Source organism: Coregonus clupeaformis, chromosome 10 (assembly GCF_020615455.1).
Source record: "Coregonus clupeaformis isolate EN_2021a chromosome 10, ASM2061545v1, whole genome shotgun sequence".
Lineage (NCBI taxonomy): Eukaryota > Metazoa > Chordata > Actinopteri > Salmoniformes > Salmonidae > Coregonus > Coregonus clupeaformis.
In genome coordinates, this window is record NC_059201.1 from 56,145,734 (window position 1) to 56,163,299 (window position 17,566).

The 17,566-nt window shown below is 43.2% G+C and overlaps 1 protein-coding gene across 1 annotated transcript; it reads right to left on the minus strand.

Annotated features, from left to right (window-relative positions):
- Positions 1-1,183: 1,183 nt before the first annotated feature.
- LOC121575583 (deoxynucleotidyltransferase terminal-interacting protein 1) lies at positions 1,184-13,367 on the minus strand. The gene is made up of 13 exons (XM_041888771.2): positions 12,941-13,367; positions 10,695-10,765; positions 10,356-10,452; positions 9,821-9,919; positions 9,647-9,715; positions 9,170-9,223; positions 9,000-9,061; positions 8,690-8,735; positions 8,403-8,461; positions 8,184-8,244; positions 5,192-5,263; positions 2,290-2,345; positions 1,184-2,048 (listed from the first exon to the last, which is right to left on the minus strand). The coding sequence occupies exons 1-13, from the start codon at positions 13,016-13,018 to the stop codon at positions 1,934-1,936; spliced, it is 939 nt and encodes a 312-aa protein (XP_041744705.1). The 5' UTR covers positions 13,019-13,367; the 3' UTR covers positions 1,184-1,933.
- Between the last annotated feature and the right edge of the window lie 4,199 nt (positions 13,368-17,566).

The window sequence follows — 17,566 nt, forward strand, 5'->3', positions numbered from 1 at the left end:
GACATGATGTCCCAGATGTGCTCAATTGGATTCAGGTCTGGGGAACGGGCGGGCCAGTCCATAGCATCAATGCCTTCCTCTTGCAGGAACTGCTGACACACTCCAGCCACATGAGGTCTAGCATTGTCTTGCATTAGGAGGAACCCAGGGCCAACCGCACCAGCATATGGTCTCACAAGGGGTCTGAGGATCTCATCTCGGTACCTAATGGCAGTCAGGCTACCTCTGGCGAGCACATGGAGGGCTGTGCGGCCCCCCAAAGAAATGCCACCCCACACCATAACTGATCCACCGCCAAACCGGTCATGCTGGAGGATGTTGCAGGCAGCAGAACGTTCTCCACGGCGTCTCCAGACTCTGTCACGTCTGTTACATGTGCTCAGTGTGAACCTGCTTTCAACTGTGAAGAGCACAGGGCGCCAGTGGCGAATTTGCCAATCTTGGTGTTCTCTGGCAAATGCCAAACGTCCTGCACGGTGTTGGGCTGTAAGCACAACCCCCACCTGTGGACGTCGGGCCCTCATACCACCCTCATGGAGTCTGTTTCTGACCGTTTGAGCAGACACATGCACATTTGTGGCCTGCTGGAGGTCATTTTGCAGGGCTCTGGCAGTGCTTCTCCTGCTCCTCCTTGCACAAAGGCGGTCCTTCTGCTGGGTTGTTGCCCTCCTACGGCCTCCTCCACGTCTCCTGATGTACTGGCCTGTCTCCTGGTAGCACCTCCATGCTCTGGACACTACGCTGACAGACACAGCAAACCTTCTTGCCACAGCTTGCATTGATGTGCCATCCTGGATGAGCTGCACTACCTGAGCCACTTGTGTGGGTTGTAGACTCCGTCTCATGCTACCACTAGAGTGAAAGCACCGCCAGCATTCAAAAGTGACCAAAACATCAGCCAGGAAGCATAGGAACTGAGAAGTGGTCTGTGGTCACCACATGCAGAACCATTTCTTTATTGGGGGTGTCTTGCTAATTGTCTATAATTTCCACCTGTTGTCTATTCCATTTGCACAACAGCATGTGACATTTATTGTCAATCAGTGTTGCTTCCTAAGTGGACAGTTTGATTTCACAGAAGTGTGATTGACTTGGAGTTACATTGTGTTGTTTAAGTGTTCCCTTTATTTTTTTGAGCAGTGTATATAAAAAATGCTGACAAATATACTGAATAAACCAGACATAGACAAATCAATAGCTTTATTACGTGAAGGTTGATTCACGTCTTTGATAGAAAAAAAGGACATGGTCTAAGTTCATGGTCTATGCCATGAAGTACAATGTCATGTCCAACAAACTAAAACTAAACCAAAAATAGCTATAGTCATAAAAATATTTATTTAGCATAGAAATGACTTCACAATAACAAAGTGATCATCAAGCACACATGTTTTTAATCATAGTCAGCTAATCCAAAAAGACGACAAAATTAAATACATTTTGTAGTAAGAAATAAAATCACAGCAAATGACAAACATAAAAGCACCTGATATTGTAGAAACATATTACAATATAAAATTGAGAATACAGTCTTGTAGATGACCGTTCTATTACCAAGGGGCCATAGCCTGCCATATAGCCCCTTTTAACGTTACATTACTGTAAGGATAAAAAAAAAGGGCACATTTCTTTATCAAAGAGCACTGTTCAGTAGTTGTATACAATGACACTGCATCCAAAGCCACACAGGCAGAAGAGACATTGGCACTCTTGTCCAGTCGCTCGTGATTTGATATGACATGAATTCTTTCTGTTCTGTGGTTTTCTAGGCTTGCGTCCCAAATGGCACCCTATTCCCTATGTCGTGCACTACTTTTGACCACGGCCCTACAGTATATGGCTCTAATCAAAGCTAGTGCACTATACGGGGAATAAGGTGCCATTTGGGACGCACACTAGGATTTGATTTCTTCCCCGCACGCAAACTATAATTTTATTCCTTCCCCGAACTCTGGACCTCCATGGCCTTCTGCATCTTCTCAATCATCCATCCGGGAACCGTAAAAGGCTTTAATTCAATTGGGGTCATTTTCAGGTCGGGGCAATCTCTGGAAAAAACATCAAATAAACAACACACAACAGAATCATAATCTCATCCTGACACCAGTGTAACACCCATTGAGCTTGATTTAGCCTGTTTGAGCTGTAGGCTATGGCCAACTCATCTGTGGCCACCAGGTTAAGTGTGCCTGGTTTAAGAAGTGAATATCCATCGAAGATACTCAGTTCAATGACAGATTAATTGACACTTACTGGATAAGATGTGGGCCGACAAAATGTTTTCCTTACTTGTAATCGTCACTCAGAGAAAGGTCCTGGACGTCCTCTTCGATAAGGAGATAGGCCTATAAAATCATTAAATGTTCAGATTAGCTTGCATTTGTTCATACATTACAATATGTAGAAATCGCTCCGCCATTACCTGGTTGCTAAATTCTATCACGTTCGCTTAATTTCAGCTTCTGTGACAAAATAAGTAAAAGTGTAGAGAATCATACAATCTTAAACCACTGTGAAATATATTTTCAATAAGCAAAGATATTGTATTTTAAGCTGTTTGAAGCTAGTGCTTACGAAGCAGAAAGCAGCTTAAAGTAACTGTCCAGTGAAAATCTAACTTTTAAATGTTCATATTCTGTTAACGCATACCCAAATAATGTGGCCAATGCATAAATTGGAGAAGAAAAAAAAACTTCAAAAACCCCACCTCAAAGTTGTCTCACACAGACCGTTTAGAAAATGCTTACCATGTCATACTCCTGAGGAGGATGAGCTGGCCAATCAGCGGTCTAGAGGAGGATGAGCTGGCCAACTCACATTAATATTTATTATGACCAGTATACGCCCACAGCATTCTGTTGTTGGGGTATGCACACACCATTCCAACACAGAAAAGCAGCTTTTAACATACTAAATTACTATAAACCCAGCAGCGTTGCAGTTCTTGACACACTCAAACCGGTGCACCTGGCACCTACTACCATATCCTGTTCAAAAGGCACTTCAATCTTTGTCTTGCCCAGGGGTTCCCAAACTTTTATGGCCCACGACCCCATTTTGATGCGAAAATTCTTGCGGCCCCAACCATGTGAATAAAATTATGTAATTAACAGCCAATGTTTACTTTATTTGGGGCTGTGGCAGTCAATTGAAAAACATTAACAGTATTTCTGATTATCTTCTCAACTCACCATCACATACTTTTAAATGTGGGGCTATGACAGTCAATGAGCTGGCGAAAGGTACCATGAGTTTTTAATGGTGCTTTCAAAACAACTGGGAACTTTGAAAAATACGGGGTAAAATCATGAGCTCTGAGCTCTAGAAAGAGGCCCGAGTTCCCGAGTTGGAATTCCGAGTTGGATGACCATTCAAAACTATTTTTCCTAGTCGAAGCTTGTTTTTATCAGAGTTCCCAGTTGTCTTGAACGCACTGAAGTAGGAGATTTCAGAGCCCAGTTGTTTTGAATGCGGCATTAATGCTCAGAGGGAGACGGCAGGGTATTCCCTTTGAGTCAGGGCCCAAAACTCCTCCGTAGTGACCCGTGAATGCGTTGTCTGCAGTATTCGGTCACATGACAGCTCGATCAGCTGTTCGATTTCACTTAATGGCATGTCAACTGAGCCAGAATCACAGTCCAATGGATTGGGAAGTAGGTCCCAAAATGCTCTTCCAAGCATTGGAGGTGAGCAGTCATCACTCGAGTGGGACACTTACTGATGCTGTTTTCTGTTAGGAAGGTGGCATAGTTCGCTTTTAAAAATACTTCTTTCCTCTGAATCCACTGAGTCGGTCACTCATCTGTAGAATGTTTTTGTATTTCCCCTGCATGCTTGCGTTCAGTTCTTTCAGTTTCCCAAATACCTGTATGTCTGTTACATAGGCAAGGAGACATTTTCTTTTCATTATACAGAAAGTCAACCAAGTTATTTTTTTTTACATCCATTGTGAATGACAACAGTTCCTCTCTCAATGTGAAAACTCTTTCCAACACTCCCCTTCGATAACCACCAAGCCTTGGTGTGAAACAGATCATTGTCATGCTCTGATCCCATATCTCCACGTAGTTTTGTGAACAGGCGTGTGCGCAGTGGATGTGGTTTGATGTAGTTTACAATCAAAGTTACCTGTTGCAGTATATCGCAGAGTTATGCGCTCAGCTCTTTTGCCATCAGTTGCTCTCGGTGTATCATACAATGCGTCCATATGGCAGAGGGAGACACATTCATAACTAGAGTGCAGAGGCCTGCCTGCCGTCCCGCCATAGAAGGAGCCCCATCTGTGCAAAAGTCCACCAATCGATCCCACAGAATCGGTTTTTCGTCAATATAGCCACGCAGCACACTGAACATCCCCTGTGCCGTTTCATGCTCGGGAATCGTGAGACAGAACAATATGTCCTTGTGAAAAGCATCCCCCAACATGTATAGCGAACAAAAGTCAATGCATGGGCATCTCTGCCCTCACAGCTAACGTGAGGGCCGAGCTTAAGCTGGGGAGTTTGAGTCGTTCAGTCAGTTTCCTCTTGATTGCTAGCAATAGCATAAATTATTCGATTAACAGTGTTATCTGACAAAGGTATTAATGTGAGTTTATGTGCCTCTGCCTCCCTACACATTACTTTCACCATATCAATTGCGGCCGGTAATATCAAAGTCTCTGCAATAGTGTGTGGTTTCATAGCGTAGCGGGCTTAGCCATTCACCGTAGGAATGATTCAAGTGCAATGGTCTAAGGGCACTCTCTGGTTGAATTTTATCTTTTAGAGTTGAATCATTTTCATGGGGTCACGACCTCTAGTTTGGGAACCGCTGGTCTTGCCCATTCACCCTCTGAATGGCACACATACACAATCCATGTCTCAATTGTCTCAAGGCTTAAAAATCCTTCTTTAACCTGTCTCCTCCCCTTCATCTATACTGATTGTAGTGGATTTAACAAGTGACATCAATAAGGGATCATAGCTTTCACCTGGATTGACCTGGTCAGTCTGCCATAGAAAGAGCAGGTGTTCCTAATGCTTTGTACACTCAGTGTATAACTCACATTTGTATGCGAATTTGGAAGGGTCGTCCACAAAGACCTGTTTGTCCTTTAGCCAACTTTGCATGACAACAAACATGACAGAGGAGTTTGGCTAAAGCACAAAGAGATCTGCAACCAGGTTAGAGTTGGGTACAGAGCTCTTACCATCTTTCCACCTGTGGCTCTCATATGCTGTCTCTCTGCCAACCAGTGTTTGTCCTGAGCATCAGCCGCATACTGAAAACACACACAGACACACAGTATTATTACATCATGTAAGCTTTGTAATGGTTTATGGTAGGGGATACTGGGAGATGGTTGTCTCACTCACAGGTTGGTTAGCATAATAGAGCAGTGATGCAACCTTCAATGCACATGGCCATTACTTTCCAAATTTCTTTGACTTTTAGATTTGATTGATTACTGTTTATAATTTATTGTATCTGCTACCGCAATTCCGTTTTTAGCTCCCAATGTACATATGAAACAAGAGGTCATCTACCTGGTCCATTCATGTCAGCGTCACAAAACCTTGAGGCCAGGGGAATTTTTATAGGAGGTTCTAATAGGTGGACATTTTTTGTATTAATAGGATAGGCATAAAGGACTTAGAGAGAGGTTGAGACCATAGCAATAGAATGTTGAGGCATGATTAGAATGTTGATTACTTTCTATGATGACATAGATCATAGAAATTCTGCTCGTCGTTCCAATTCATCCCAAAGGTGTTCGATAGGGTTGAGGTTTGGGCTCTGTGCAGGCCAGTCAAGTTCTTCCACACCGATTTCGACAAACCATTTCTGTATGGACCTCGCTTTGTGCACCGGGGCATTGTCATACTTAAACAGGAAAGGGCCTTCCACAAACGGTTGCCAAAAAGCACAGAATTGTCTAGAATGTCATTGTATGCTGTTAAGATTTCCCTTCACTGGAACTAAGGGGCCTAGCCTGACCATTAAAAACCGCCCCAGACCATTATTCCTCCTCCACCAAACTTTAAAGTTGGCACTATGCATTCGGGCAGGTAGCGTTCTCCTGGCATCTGCAAAACCCAGATTTGTCCGTCGGACTGCCAGATGGTGAAGCGTGATTCATCACTCCAGAGAACGCGTTTCCACTGCTCCAGAGTCCAATAGCGGCAAGCTTTATACCACTCCAGCCGACACTTGGCATTGCGCATGGTGATCTTAGGCTTGTGTGCGGCTGCTCGGCCATGGAAACCCATCTCATGAAGCACCCGACTAACAGTTATTTTGCTGACGTTGCTTCCAGAGGCAGTATGGAACTCGGTAGTGAGTGTTGCAACCGAGGACAGACGATTTTTACCCGCTACGTGCTTCAGCGGTCCCGTTCTGTGAGGCCTACCACTTCGCGGCTGAGCCGTTGTTGCTTCTAGACGTTTCCAACTCTAGCAGGGAAGAAATTTGACGAACTGACTTGTTGGAAAGGTGGCATCCTATGACGGTGTCACGTTGAAAGTCACTGAGCTCTTCAGTAAGGCCAGTCTACTGCCAATATTTGTCTATGGAGATTGCATGGCCGTGTGCTCGATTTTATACACCTGTCCGCAATGGGTGTGGCTGAAAAAGCAGAATCCACTCATTTGAAAGGGTGTCCACATACTTTTGTATATATACTGTATTTAGAACCATTCACCTGGCAGTTCAAATCAAATCATCAAAATAAATATTTTTTGTCACATGCTTCATAAACAGGTGTAGACTAACAGTGAAATGCTTACTTACAGGCCCCTTTCCAAAGTTAAAACACATTCACGAAAATAGTCATGGCCTCTAAACCTTCCAGCTTTCTACTGGACCATATTCCAACCAAACTATTAAGAGCTACTTCCTGTGCTTGGCCGCCCCTGTGTTGAATATAATAAACGGTGTCTTATCCTCCGGATGTGTACCAAACTCACTAAAAGTGGCAGTAATAAAGCCTCTCCTGAAAAAGCCAATCCTTGGTCCGGATCTTTTTTTGGGTATAAAATCGGCCTATATCGAATCTCCCATTCCTCTCAAATGTTTAAGTAAAAGCTGTGGCTCAGCAACTCACTGCCTTCTTGAAGACAAATAATGTATACAAAACGCTCCAGTCTGGTTTTAGACCCCATCATAGTACTGAGATCGCACCAGTGACGGTAGTAAATTACCTTTTAATGGCGTCAGACCAAGGCTCTGCGTCAGTCCTTGTGCTTCTAGACCTTAGTGCTGCTTTTGACACCATCGATCACCACATTCTTTTGGAGAGATTGGACACCCTAAAATCGGTCTACACGGACAAGTTCTTGCCTCATTTAGATATTGATAAAATAAAAATAGTGACATGAGGAATAAATATAGTGAAAAACAATAACAAGTAAAAATAATATGGCTATATACAGGGAATACCAGTACCGAGTCGATGTGCAGGGGTACGAGGTAATTGAGGTAGCTATGTAGTGTGTACATATAGGTAGGAGTAGGGTGACTACGCAACAGGATAGATAATAGACTGAGCATGTTATGCGTGTGTGGGTGTATGTAGTGTGTTGGGATGTCAGTGTACATGTGTGTGAGTGTTTGTGTAGAGACCAGTGTGTGTGTGCATAGAGTCAGTGCATAGAGTCAGTGCATAGAGTCAGTGCATAGAGAATAAGTTCAACAACAACAGAAACATCACTTGAATCTTGCGCCAAAGACTTGTCTATTACTAAACGGTATTAGAATACATGTAACTGAAGTAAACAACTGTTGCCATATCCAAGGACAGCAGATATTATTCGTAAAAATAATGAAGAACTGTCTTCTTACTTTCCTGATAACTCTCCGTAAGTATTCACTACAAAAAAAAATATCTAAGCTAAATAGTTTTTACTCAACCTCTTAACATTTGTGACAAAATATATCGATTTTGATTCTAGACAGAGACAACAAATTTTGCATAAAATTTGAGAAATAAACCGGCATGTTCTCAGACGGTTTATTACTAATTAAACCGTCTGGAAAAAATTTATTTTAGTTGATGCTTCTTTACTTCTCTCTGTTTCATTGCTCTTATTTTGTTATTCAAAACACATTTGGGATAATGCAGTAGGATCAGATCTGTATGTTTGATATACAACCAAATGTACAACACGAGAGAGAGAAGGAAAGAGACCGCGAGAGAGATTTACCTTGAAGAGTTCAGCATGTTTGATGTAAATCCTTCCTCTGGTGCCACCCATTCCTAAAGCCCTACAGATAAGCAGGGATTTTGGGATTCATTAGAAACATACCATAAAAACAATGCAGACAAATATACAGTTGGACATTGTAACACTCCATGTAACTCATTTCCATTATCTTTCTATTTTTTGTGTGAGTCAATTGAACATTGTTAATTCTCCACTTACTTATTTGCTCTGGACCCAAGAACAAATGTGCTTTCTTCATTCAGTCTGGAAGGGTCCCACTGTAGAATATAAATTGATTGTATAGAGAAAAGGAATCATACTCAAATCAATGGGACATAATATTAACAAACTACCTACTTTTAATCTTGATTTCATCCAAAAAGGAAATATTTTGAAATATTAGAATGCATGAGAGAAATTAGTTTTAGTTCCATGGTAATCGATCGATGACTATCACAGAACTATGAAATATAGGCTAATTAATAAATGCATTAACAAACTCTCACCTTTGGTCCCTCACGCTTTACAGACTCCAATGTCTTGGGCCTGGGCCTACAGAACAGTGGAATATGCTGGGTGAACATGCATATGAATCATGGCATTTTACAGCATACATGTTTGAATATTCAACTTAAGCTTGATTTACATTGCTGAGATGCGGGACGACTAACTACCATCACTTATATGTGAATTGGAGTTTGAGCATTCATGCATCAGTGCTTTTACTTGTATTTTGCGTAGGTTTTGACAAAGAAAACAACTGTTCACTGGCAGAAAGGTGAAACCATGTCTTGTCGAACAGGAGCACACACTCACGCATTGCTATATGTAACAGGTTTGTCGTAAGAACCGACAGGAGCGGTTGGGCGCCCTTTCCGCTGGAAGAAAATACATTACCATATTGTCAGTTACTCTGGGTTTTGGGTACGTTTATTATTTTGATGAAGTCTAAAAGTTTATTCTACAAGAAGGGCAGACTAGGTTACCTTTTTTGGAATAGGGCTGGCCCTTTGACTGGACTCATCCTCCAGTTTCACCCGCTGTAAGAAAATAGATATTGTCGCTGAGATGGAAGTGACAGCGATAGCGTTCTCTACTTCCCCTCCAAGAACTCTATTTATGATTTAGAGGCAATAAGACTAATGCAATGAAATCAATCATTCATACTTCCAGCCAGCATCCTCACTTTCAAATAACAACATAACTTGTTGGAAGCGTGAATCAGTGTATCATGTTCACATTAAAACAACTTAACTTATGTGACAACTTCATTTATATGAGACTTGGGCTCTATCTAGATAAGTATTTCTGCAATCCCTTGCATCCTATCTCCTCACCTCCTTCTCAACCATAATGGAGGAGAAGTTAAGGCCCTCTCCTCAAATGCACTTTGCGAGGAATCGAGGAAAGATGGATTGAGAAAGAGACATCGTTCTCTTCACTCATTTAAAACCTTCCTTTACCTTTACTGGAGGCTCAGGCCCTGTTCTTGCGACTGCCGCTTTCTCCCCGTCTGAGAAGAGATGTTTGGCCTGACAGGGGACAGGAAATGAACATTACACATAGACGTCTCTGCGTGTTAACCACACAATCTACACAGAGATACTTCTTTAAAATACATTTAGCTGCTTTCTTACATTTTCCAGACAGTTTCTGCAGGCTTCTCGGATCAGCTGGTCGGTCTGAACGTCGTCCCCGACGTTCTCCTTGACGTTGCTGGCTGCTTTCTCGAAGAACTGCGGTAAAGAAAGTCATACTATGAAGACCGCTCTCCACAGAAGAAAGGAGTCACATTTCAGAGGCAAGTAAATGCCAAAGTATTTGAGCATATCAATGGCAAAGTAGTGACTTTGTTAGTTTACATTTCAGATTTGTTAAGGGTGTAAACCATTCCGCGCTCTCGTTAAATCATATGAAAAGGTACTATTAAAGATGGCTAATAAAAAGCATGAGCTGGTGCACACAAAACAAACATGTTCAATATGGAAGCTGTGTTGAGTAAGGATTCAACATTTGATCAAATCCCCTCGAGAGAATTACGATAGTTGAAGTTATGAGTAAACAAATGCAAGTCATGAGAGTACGCACTGCGAGGAGATATTCACTTAGCAATGGGATAATTGCCATTTCCAATGAATGGAAGTTGGAAGAGAATATATCCAGCAGACTCACCTTCATGTATTTTCTGAACACTCCCATAATGTCCTCATTGAAGCTGGGCTGTAGAACCGTTCGGAGGAGGTCCATGGATATAACAGGATCTGTGTAGCTAGATAGACAAAGAAAGTGAATAGATTAGCTATATCACAACGTTTGGAAAATATGTCTGTGAAGTCATTCTCACAAAACAAATCATCACAGTTTTTGCTCTGTACTAAAAATGCAATATCTTAAACTTGACTGCTGACATGCACAATATTTGGTATTGTATTACTATTAAAAGTGGACTAATTAACAAAATACTAAAAATGTGTTTGAGTGAACTATCCCTTTAACAGTCAGTCAATTTACCTCATGGTCATCTGTGAGCGTCTGCCCCTGCGATGGACCTGTCTGTGTTTTATCATGATGTTCCATGGATTCTGGAAGAAGAGGCAAAGGATGCACAGAGTCAGCCATAAAACACAAAAACAGACATTTTAATTGAGTGAAGCGTCAAAGCGGACAACCCCGCCCGGGTTCAGTTAGGTCATTATAATTCAAAACACTGCATTCTAATCTCAAATAAATCACACACACCTCGCACACTCGCCTTTGGTGAGTTTAGGCCATCACCAGAGTGAGTCACTGCATGAAGCAGAGTCATCATCACATTCTCATCACATGAATAAGGCTATGTTGATTCACACATTCCAGTACATTAAGGGACATCTTAAATACTAGGTAGATATCGCCCCAGTATCTGTGCGTTAGAGATGTCAACGATGAGTATGACGTGTCTAATCTCTAACACCCGGGAAGCTCCGATTCAAACTCCCATTAGACAGCTCTGCCAGCGTTGTCAAAATAAGTTTGTTACTCACAAAATATGGAGTTTAGCTGAGCAACTATCTTTCATTTACTCTCGTTACGGTCTACATAAAGATGTACAAGCAACCGAAAGAACGCCTCTTCGGCACCTCCAATTAGAGCCCTGCACGGGCATGAATTTTAAGCCTGAGCATTGCCTATGCCCACGACATTCAGGCCCTACCCTACCCTGGCATGATTGCTTATGCCAAATTTAAGGCCCTGCCTGAAACCAGAAATAACTTCCTCTGTTAGTAAATCCATTAGCTGCTCCTCTGTCTATCACTCACTCCCTGCACGCAGCCAGCTCGCTCTGCTCATGGCAGCTCTGAGTCTGAGTATCCATAGCAACAGCTCCACTTGGGCTGTCTGCTCAATGAAGAGACACGAGACCGCAGTTAGCCGTTAGCTACGTTGTCTCTCTAAACTTCCTGTCTTATATTTGATGAGGTTGAAGCACTTCTGACACCATGTTATGATCTTAGTCAGATATGACTGTCCTGAGCCGCAGAGAATGCGTAAATGGCTCAGCTTCAAAATGTTAGCGATCAATTTAGTGATACCCAAGCCCTGCCCGTACCTTTGTTATTGATAAAAAACAAGCCCTATCCTACCCTAACCCGATGTACAATGTAACGTATGATGTCGGTCCAGTAGGGCTCAGGTCTGTTAGCAGACCTGTTAGCTGTTGTAGATGTCCGACCTGTGCGTAGCAGTAATGAGTGATTTACATTGGAAGTGCAGGATAGGCATTTTTTGGGATGCTTGTAAATTTTTGTTTAGACCTTTTTTGGAAGTACATACCGGCCGTAATGGGAGTAAATGGAGATAGTTGCTCAGTGAAACTCCATATTTGGTGAGTAACTAACCTATATTGACATTACAACGCTTGCAAAGCTGTCTAAAGGGAGTTTGAATAGGAGCTTCCTGGGCATTGGAGACACATTTTACATTTTAGTCATTTAGCAGACGCTCTAATCCAGAGCGATTTACAGTTAGTGAGTGCATACATTATTATGTTTTATTTAATTTTTTTCATACTGGCCCCCCGTGGGAATTGAACCCACAACCCTGGCTAACTACCAACTGAGCTACATCCCTGCCGGCCATTCCCTCCCCTACCTTGGACGACGCAGGGCCAATTATGCGCCACCCCATGGGTCTCCCGGTCGCGGCCGGCTACGACAGAGCCTGGATTCGAACCAGGATCTCTAGTGGCACAGCTAGCACTGCGATGCAGTGCCTTAGACCACTGCACCACTCGGGAGGCTGATCTTCAACATCTCTAACGCACAGATCCTGGGGCAGGTAGATATTTAAGCAATAAGGCCCGAGGGGGTGTGGTATATGGACAATATACCACAGCTAAGCATTATCGGGACATACGACAGGGGTCTGGAGAACGGAACACTCATCATCGGTGCTCTCAAAACTACGAGAGTCCCGACGTACTGATCCTAGCTCAAGTTCTTAGGATTTCACCCCGCTTATGAAAATTCGTCTGGGACGAAAGAAACTTGTAGTGTATACCCTGCCTATAAACTGTAGAAATTACAATCGCATGACATCATCACCTCGCTTCCACGGAAGAGTTGAGGAATGAGCTCGAGCTGTCAATCTGCGACAGCTAGCCAGATAGAAGCACATTTAAGAAGACTCAGTTGTGCACTTTATCGTAACATGACTGTCTAGCAATCACAATTCGTAAGAAAGTATTATTTGTAATGCATGCTTAGCTTAGTGCTCACCATAGTTTGTATGGGCGGCTGTTCAACAGCATCTTGTTGAAGCCAATCCCTCCGTCCCTCACTTCGATGAGCACCCATTTAGCAAGTATTAATTTGAAGACAACAGTCTGGGGTGTGATGATTGAATAGATCCTCGCGGTAGCTTGCTAGTTGAAGACAGCGACCAGGAAAACTTTTCTCTGTCCGTCTCGACGCTGTTGCAGAAGTGGACAATTCTCAAATTGCGCTTTGATCTGAAATATGTTTGTCCTAAATAAGACTGGATGCTTTTCTAAATTCGTTACTTACTTGAGTAACTTTTTACAAAACATTCCAGCATCAAAAGCAAGTCTCCTCTTCTAACCGCACAATGTTTGTTTGACTTAGAGGATGTGGTTTCTAGAAACCAAAACGAACATATTACTGCCATCTATTGTACGGGAGGTACCAAAATCTATTCAGCGCACGCGTAAAAGCGTGTTCGTGTGACGACGGCTTATAAACCATTGCAGCCGCCATCTTTGTAGGGGCTTCCAGCAGCAATTTATGACGATCACCAAATATTTTGGAATATACCGACTATTCCGCTCTGCTGTCACCTGTTTTTAATCTAGGAATAACACCTTACTGGGTGCATATTGGCTCGTAACATTCAGATTGTAGTGACTACCATGACAGTATACGCTTTTCTTTCCCCAAAGTAATATCACAGATAGAACAATGAGCCAGATGTTTCACCGGATATAAGTATGAAGCATCCGGTTGGCATTTCTACTCACCACCAAATATGGTGATGAGGAAGCCCAGTGGCCGGCAGTAGGAGAAATCGCGCGAGATGGATTTTGGCCTACATTATGCTAATTTCCCCATCGATAAACGTTTGATCTCAATACAGTTTTCTGTTCCTAAAACTAGAATATGTTACGAACAGAGTGGACTAAGTTTTGTAGACTTGACCCTTTTCCAACATTTAAAAAAGATGCGTTGTTTAAGACTACAAGGCCAAACTGAGTTATTGCACTTCAGAGTACGTGTTCCCTAAGATAAATATGCAAATATGCTAGAACGCGCCAATCGCTAGCTCGATCTTGGCTCTGCCCATCCCCTTGCTTGTTCTGTCCACTATGATTAATTCGCTCCCATTAGAAAGGACAGGCTGGGTTAGTTCTACAAAATATTTGGTGATATATACAGTGCATTCGGAAAGTATTCAGACCCCTTGACTTTTTCCACATTTTGTTACATTACAGCCTTATTCTAAAATGGATTAAATTGTTTTCCCCCTCATCAATTCCACTCATTTACACATAATATACCCCATAATGACAAAGCAAAAACTGGTTTTTAGAAATGTTAGCAAATTTATTAAAAATAAAAACCAGAGGGCCTCCCTAGTGGCGCAGCGGTCTAAGGCACTGTATCGCACTGCTTGAGATGTCACTACAGACCAGGGTTCGATCACAGACTGTCACAGCCAGCCGTGACCGGGAGACCCATGAGGCGGCGCGCAATTGGCCCAGCGTCGTCCGGGTTAGGGGAGGGTGTGGCTGGCCGGGATGTCCTTGTCCCATCGTGCACTAGCGACTCCTTGTGGCGGGCCGGGCACCTGCAAGCTGACTTCGGTCGCCAGTTGTATGGGGTTTCTTCCGACACATTGGTGAGGCTGGCTTCCGGGTTAAGCGAGCAGTGTGTCAAGAAGCAGTGCGGCTTGGCAGGGTTGTGTTTCGGAGGACGCATGGCTCTCGACCTTCGCCTCACCCGAGTCCGTACGGGAGTTGCAGCGATGGGACAAGACTGTAACTACCAATTGGATATCACGAAAAGGGGGTAAAAGTAAAAAATAAATAAAAAAAGGAATAAAAAAGAGATATGTAAAACAACAGATATCACATTTACTTAAGTATTCTGACCCTTTACTCAGTACTTTGTGGAAGCACCTTTGGCAGCGATTACAGCCTTGAGTCTTCTTGGGTATGACGCTACAAGCTTGGCACACCTGTATTTGGGGAGTTTCTCTCATTCTTCTCTGCAGGTCCTCTCAAGCTCTGTCAAGTTGGATGGAGAGAGTCGCTGCACAGCTATTTTCAGGTCTCTCCAGAGATGTTCGATCGGGTTCAAGTCCGGGCTCTGGCTGGGCCACTCAAAGACATTCAGAGACCTGTCCCGAAGCCACTCCTGCATTGTCTTGGCTGTATGCTTAGGGTCGTTGTCCTGTTGGAAGGTGGAGCAGGTTTTCATCAAGGATCTCTCTGTACTTTGCTCCGTTCATCTTTCCCTCGATCCTGACTAGTCTCCCAGTCCCTGCCGCTGAAAATCATCCCCACAGCATGCTGCTGCCACCACCATGCTTCACCATAGGGATGGTGCCAGATTTCCACAGGACGTGACACTTGGCATTCAGTTCAATCTTGGTTTCGTCAGACCAGAGAATCTTGTTTCTTATGGTCTGAGAGTCTTTAGGTGCCTTTTGGCAAACTCTAAGCGGGCTGTCATGTGCCTTTTACTTTTACTAAAGGCCTGATTGGTGGGAGTCCTTCTGGAAGGTTCTCCCATCTCCACAGAGGAACTCTGGAGCCCTGTCAGTGACTATCGGGTTGTTGGTCACCTCCCTGACCAAGGCCCTTCTCCCCCGATTGCTCAGTTTGGCCGGGCAGCCAGCTCTAGGAAGAGTCTTGGTGGTTCCAAACTTCTTCCATTTAAGAATGATGGAGGCAACTGTGTTCTTGGGGCCCTTCAATGCTGCAGACATTTTTTGGTACCCTTCTACAGATCTGTGCCTCGACACAATCCTGTCTCGGACCTCTACGGACAATTCCTTCGACCTCATGGCTTGGTTTTTGCTCTGACATGCACTGTCAACTGTGGGACCTTATATAGACAAGTGTGTGCCTTTCCAAATCATGTCCAATCAATTGAATTTACCACAGGTGGACTCCAATTAAGTTGTAGAAAAATCTCAAGGATGAGCTCTATTTCGAGTCTCTTAGCAAAGGGTCTGAATACTTATGTATAAGGTATCTGTTTTTAATACATTTGCAAAAATGTCTCAAAACCTGTTTTCACTGTCATTATGGGGTATTGAGTGTATAGTCGTGGTCAAACGTTTTGAGAATGACACAAATATTAATTTTCACAAAGTCTGCTGCCTCAGTTTTTATGATGGCAATTTGCATATACTCCAGAATGTTATGAAGAGTGTTCAGATGAATTGCAATTAATTGCAAAGTCCCTCTTTGCCATGAAAATGAACTTAATCCTCAAAAAACATTTCCACTGCATTTCAGCTCTGCCACAAAAGGACCAGCTGACATCATGTCAGTGATTATCTCGTTAACACAGGTGAGAGTGTTGATGAGGACAAGGCTGGAGATCACTCTGTCATGCTGATTGAGTTAGAATAACAGACTGGAAGCTTTAAAAGGAGGGTGGTGCTTGAAATCGTTGTTCTTTCTCTGTTAACCATGGTTACCTGCAAGGAAACACGTGCCGTCATCATTGCTTTGCACAAAAAGGGCTTCACAGGCAATGATATTGCTGCTAGTAAGATTGCACCTAAATCAACCAATTATCGGATCATCAAGAACTTCAAGGAGAAAGGATCAATTGTTGTGAAGAAGGCTTCAGGGCACCCAAGAAAATCCAGCAAGCGCCAGGACTGTCTCCTAAAGTTGATTCAGCTGCGGGATCGGGGCACCACCAGTGCAGAGCTTGCTCAGGAATGGCAGCAGGCAGGTGTGAGTGCATCTGCACGCACAGTGAGGCAAATACTTTTGGAGGATGGCCTAGTGTCAAGAAGGGCAGCGAGGAAGCCACTTCTCTCCAGGAAAAACATCAGGGACAGACTGATATTCTGCAAAAGGTACAGGGATTAGACTGCTGAGGACTGGGGTAAAGTCATTTTCTCTGATGAATCCCCTTTCCGATTGTTTGGGGCATCCGGAAAAAAGCTTGTCCGGAGAAGACAAGGTGAGCGCTACCATCAGTCCTGTGTCATGCCAACAGTAAAGCATCCTGAGACCATTCATGTGTGGGGTTGCTTCTCAGCCAAGGGAGTGAGCTCACTCACAATTTTGCCTAAGAACACAGCCATGAATAAAGAATGGTACCAACACATCCTCCGAGAGCAACTTCTCCAAACCATCCATGAACAATTTAATGACGACCAATGCCTTTTCCAGCATGATGGAGCACCTTGCCATAAGGCAAAAGTGATAACTAAGTGGCTCGGGGAACAAAACATTGACATTTTGGGTCCATGGCCAGGAAACTCCCCAGACCTTAATCCCATTGAGAACTTATGGTCGATCCTCAAGTGGCGGGTGGACAAACAAAAACCCACAAATTCTGACAAACTCCAAGCATTGATTATGCAAGAATGGGCTGCCATCAGTCAGGATGTGGCCCAGAAGTTAATTGACAGCATGCCAGGGCGGATCGCAGAGGTCTTGAAAAAGAAGGGTCAACACTGCAAATATTGACTCTTTGCATAAACTTAATTTAATTGTCAATAAAAGCCTTTGACACTTATGGAATGCTTGTAATTATACTAAAAACACTGAAGCAGCAAACTTTGTGAAAACCAATACTTGTGTCATTTTCAAAACTTTTGACCACGACTGTAGATTGATGAGGAAAACCATTAATTTA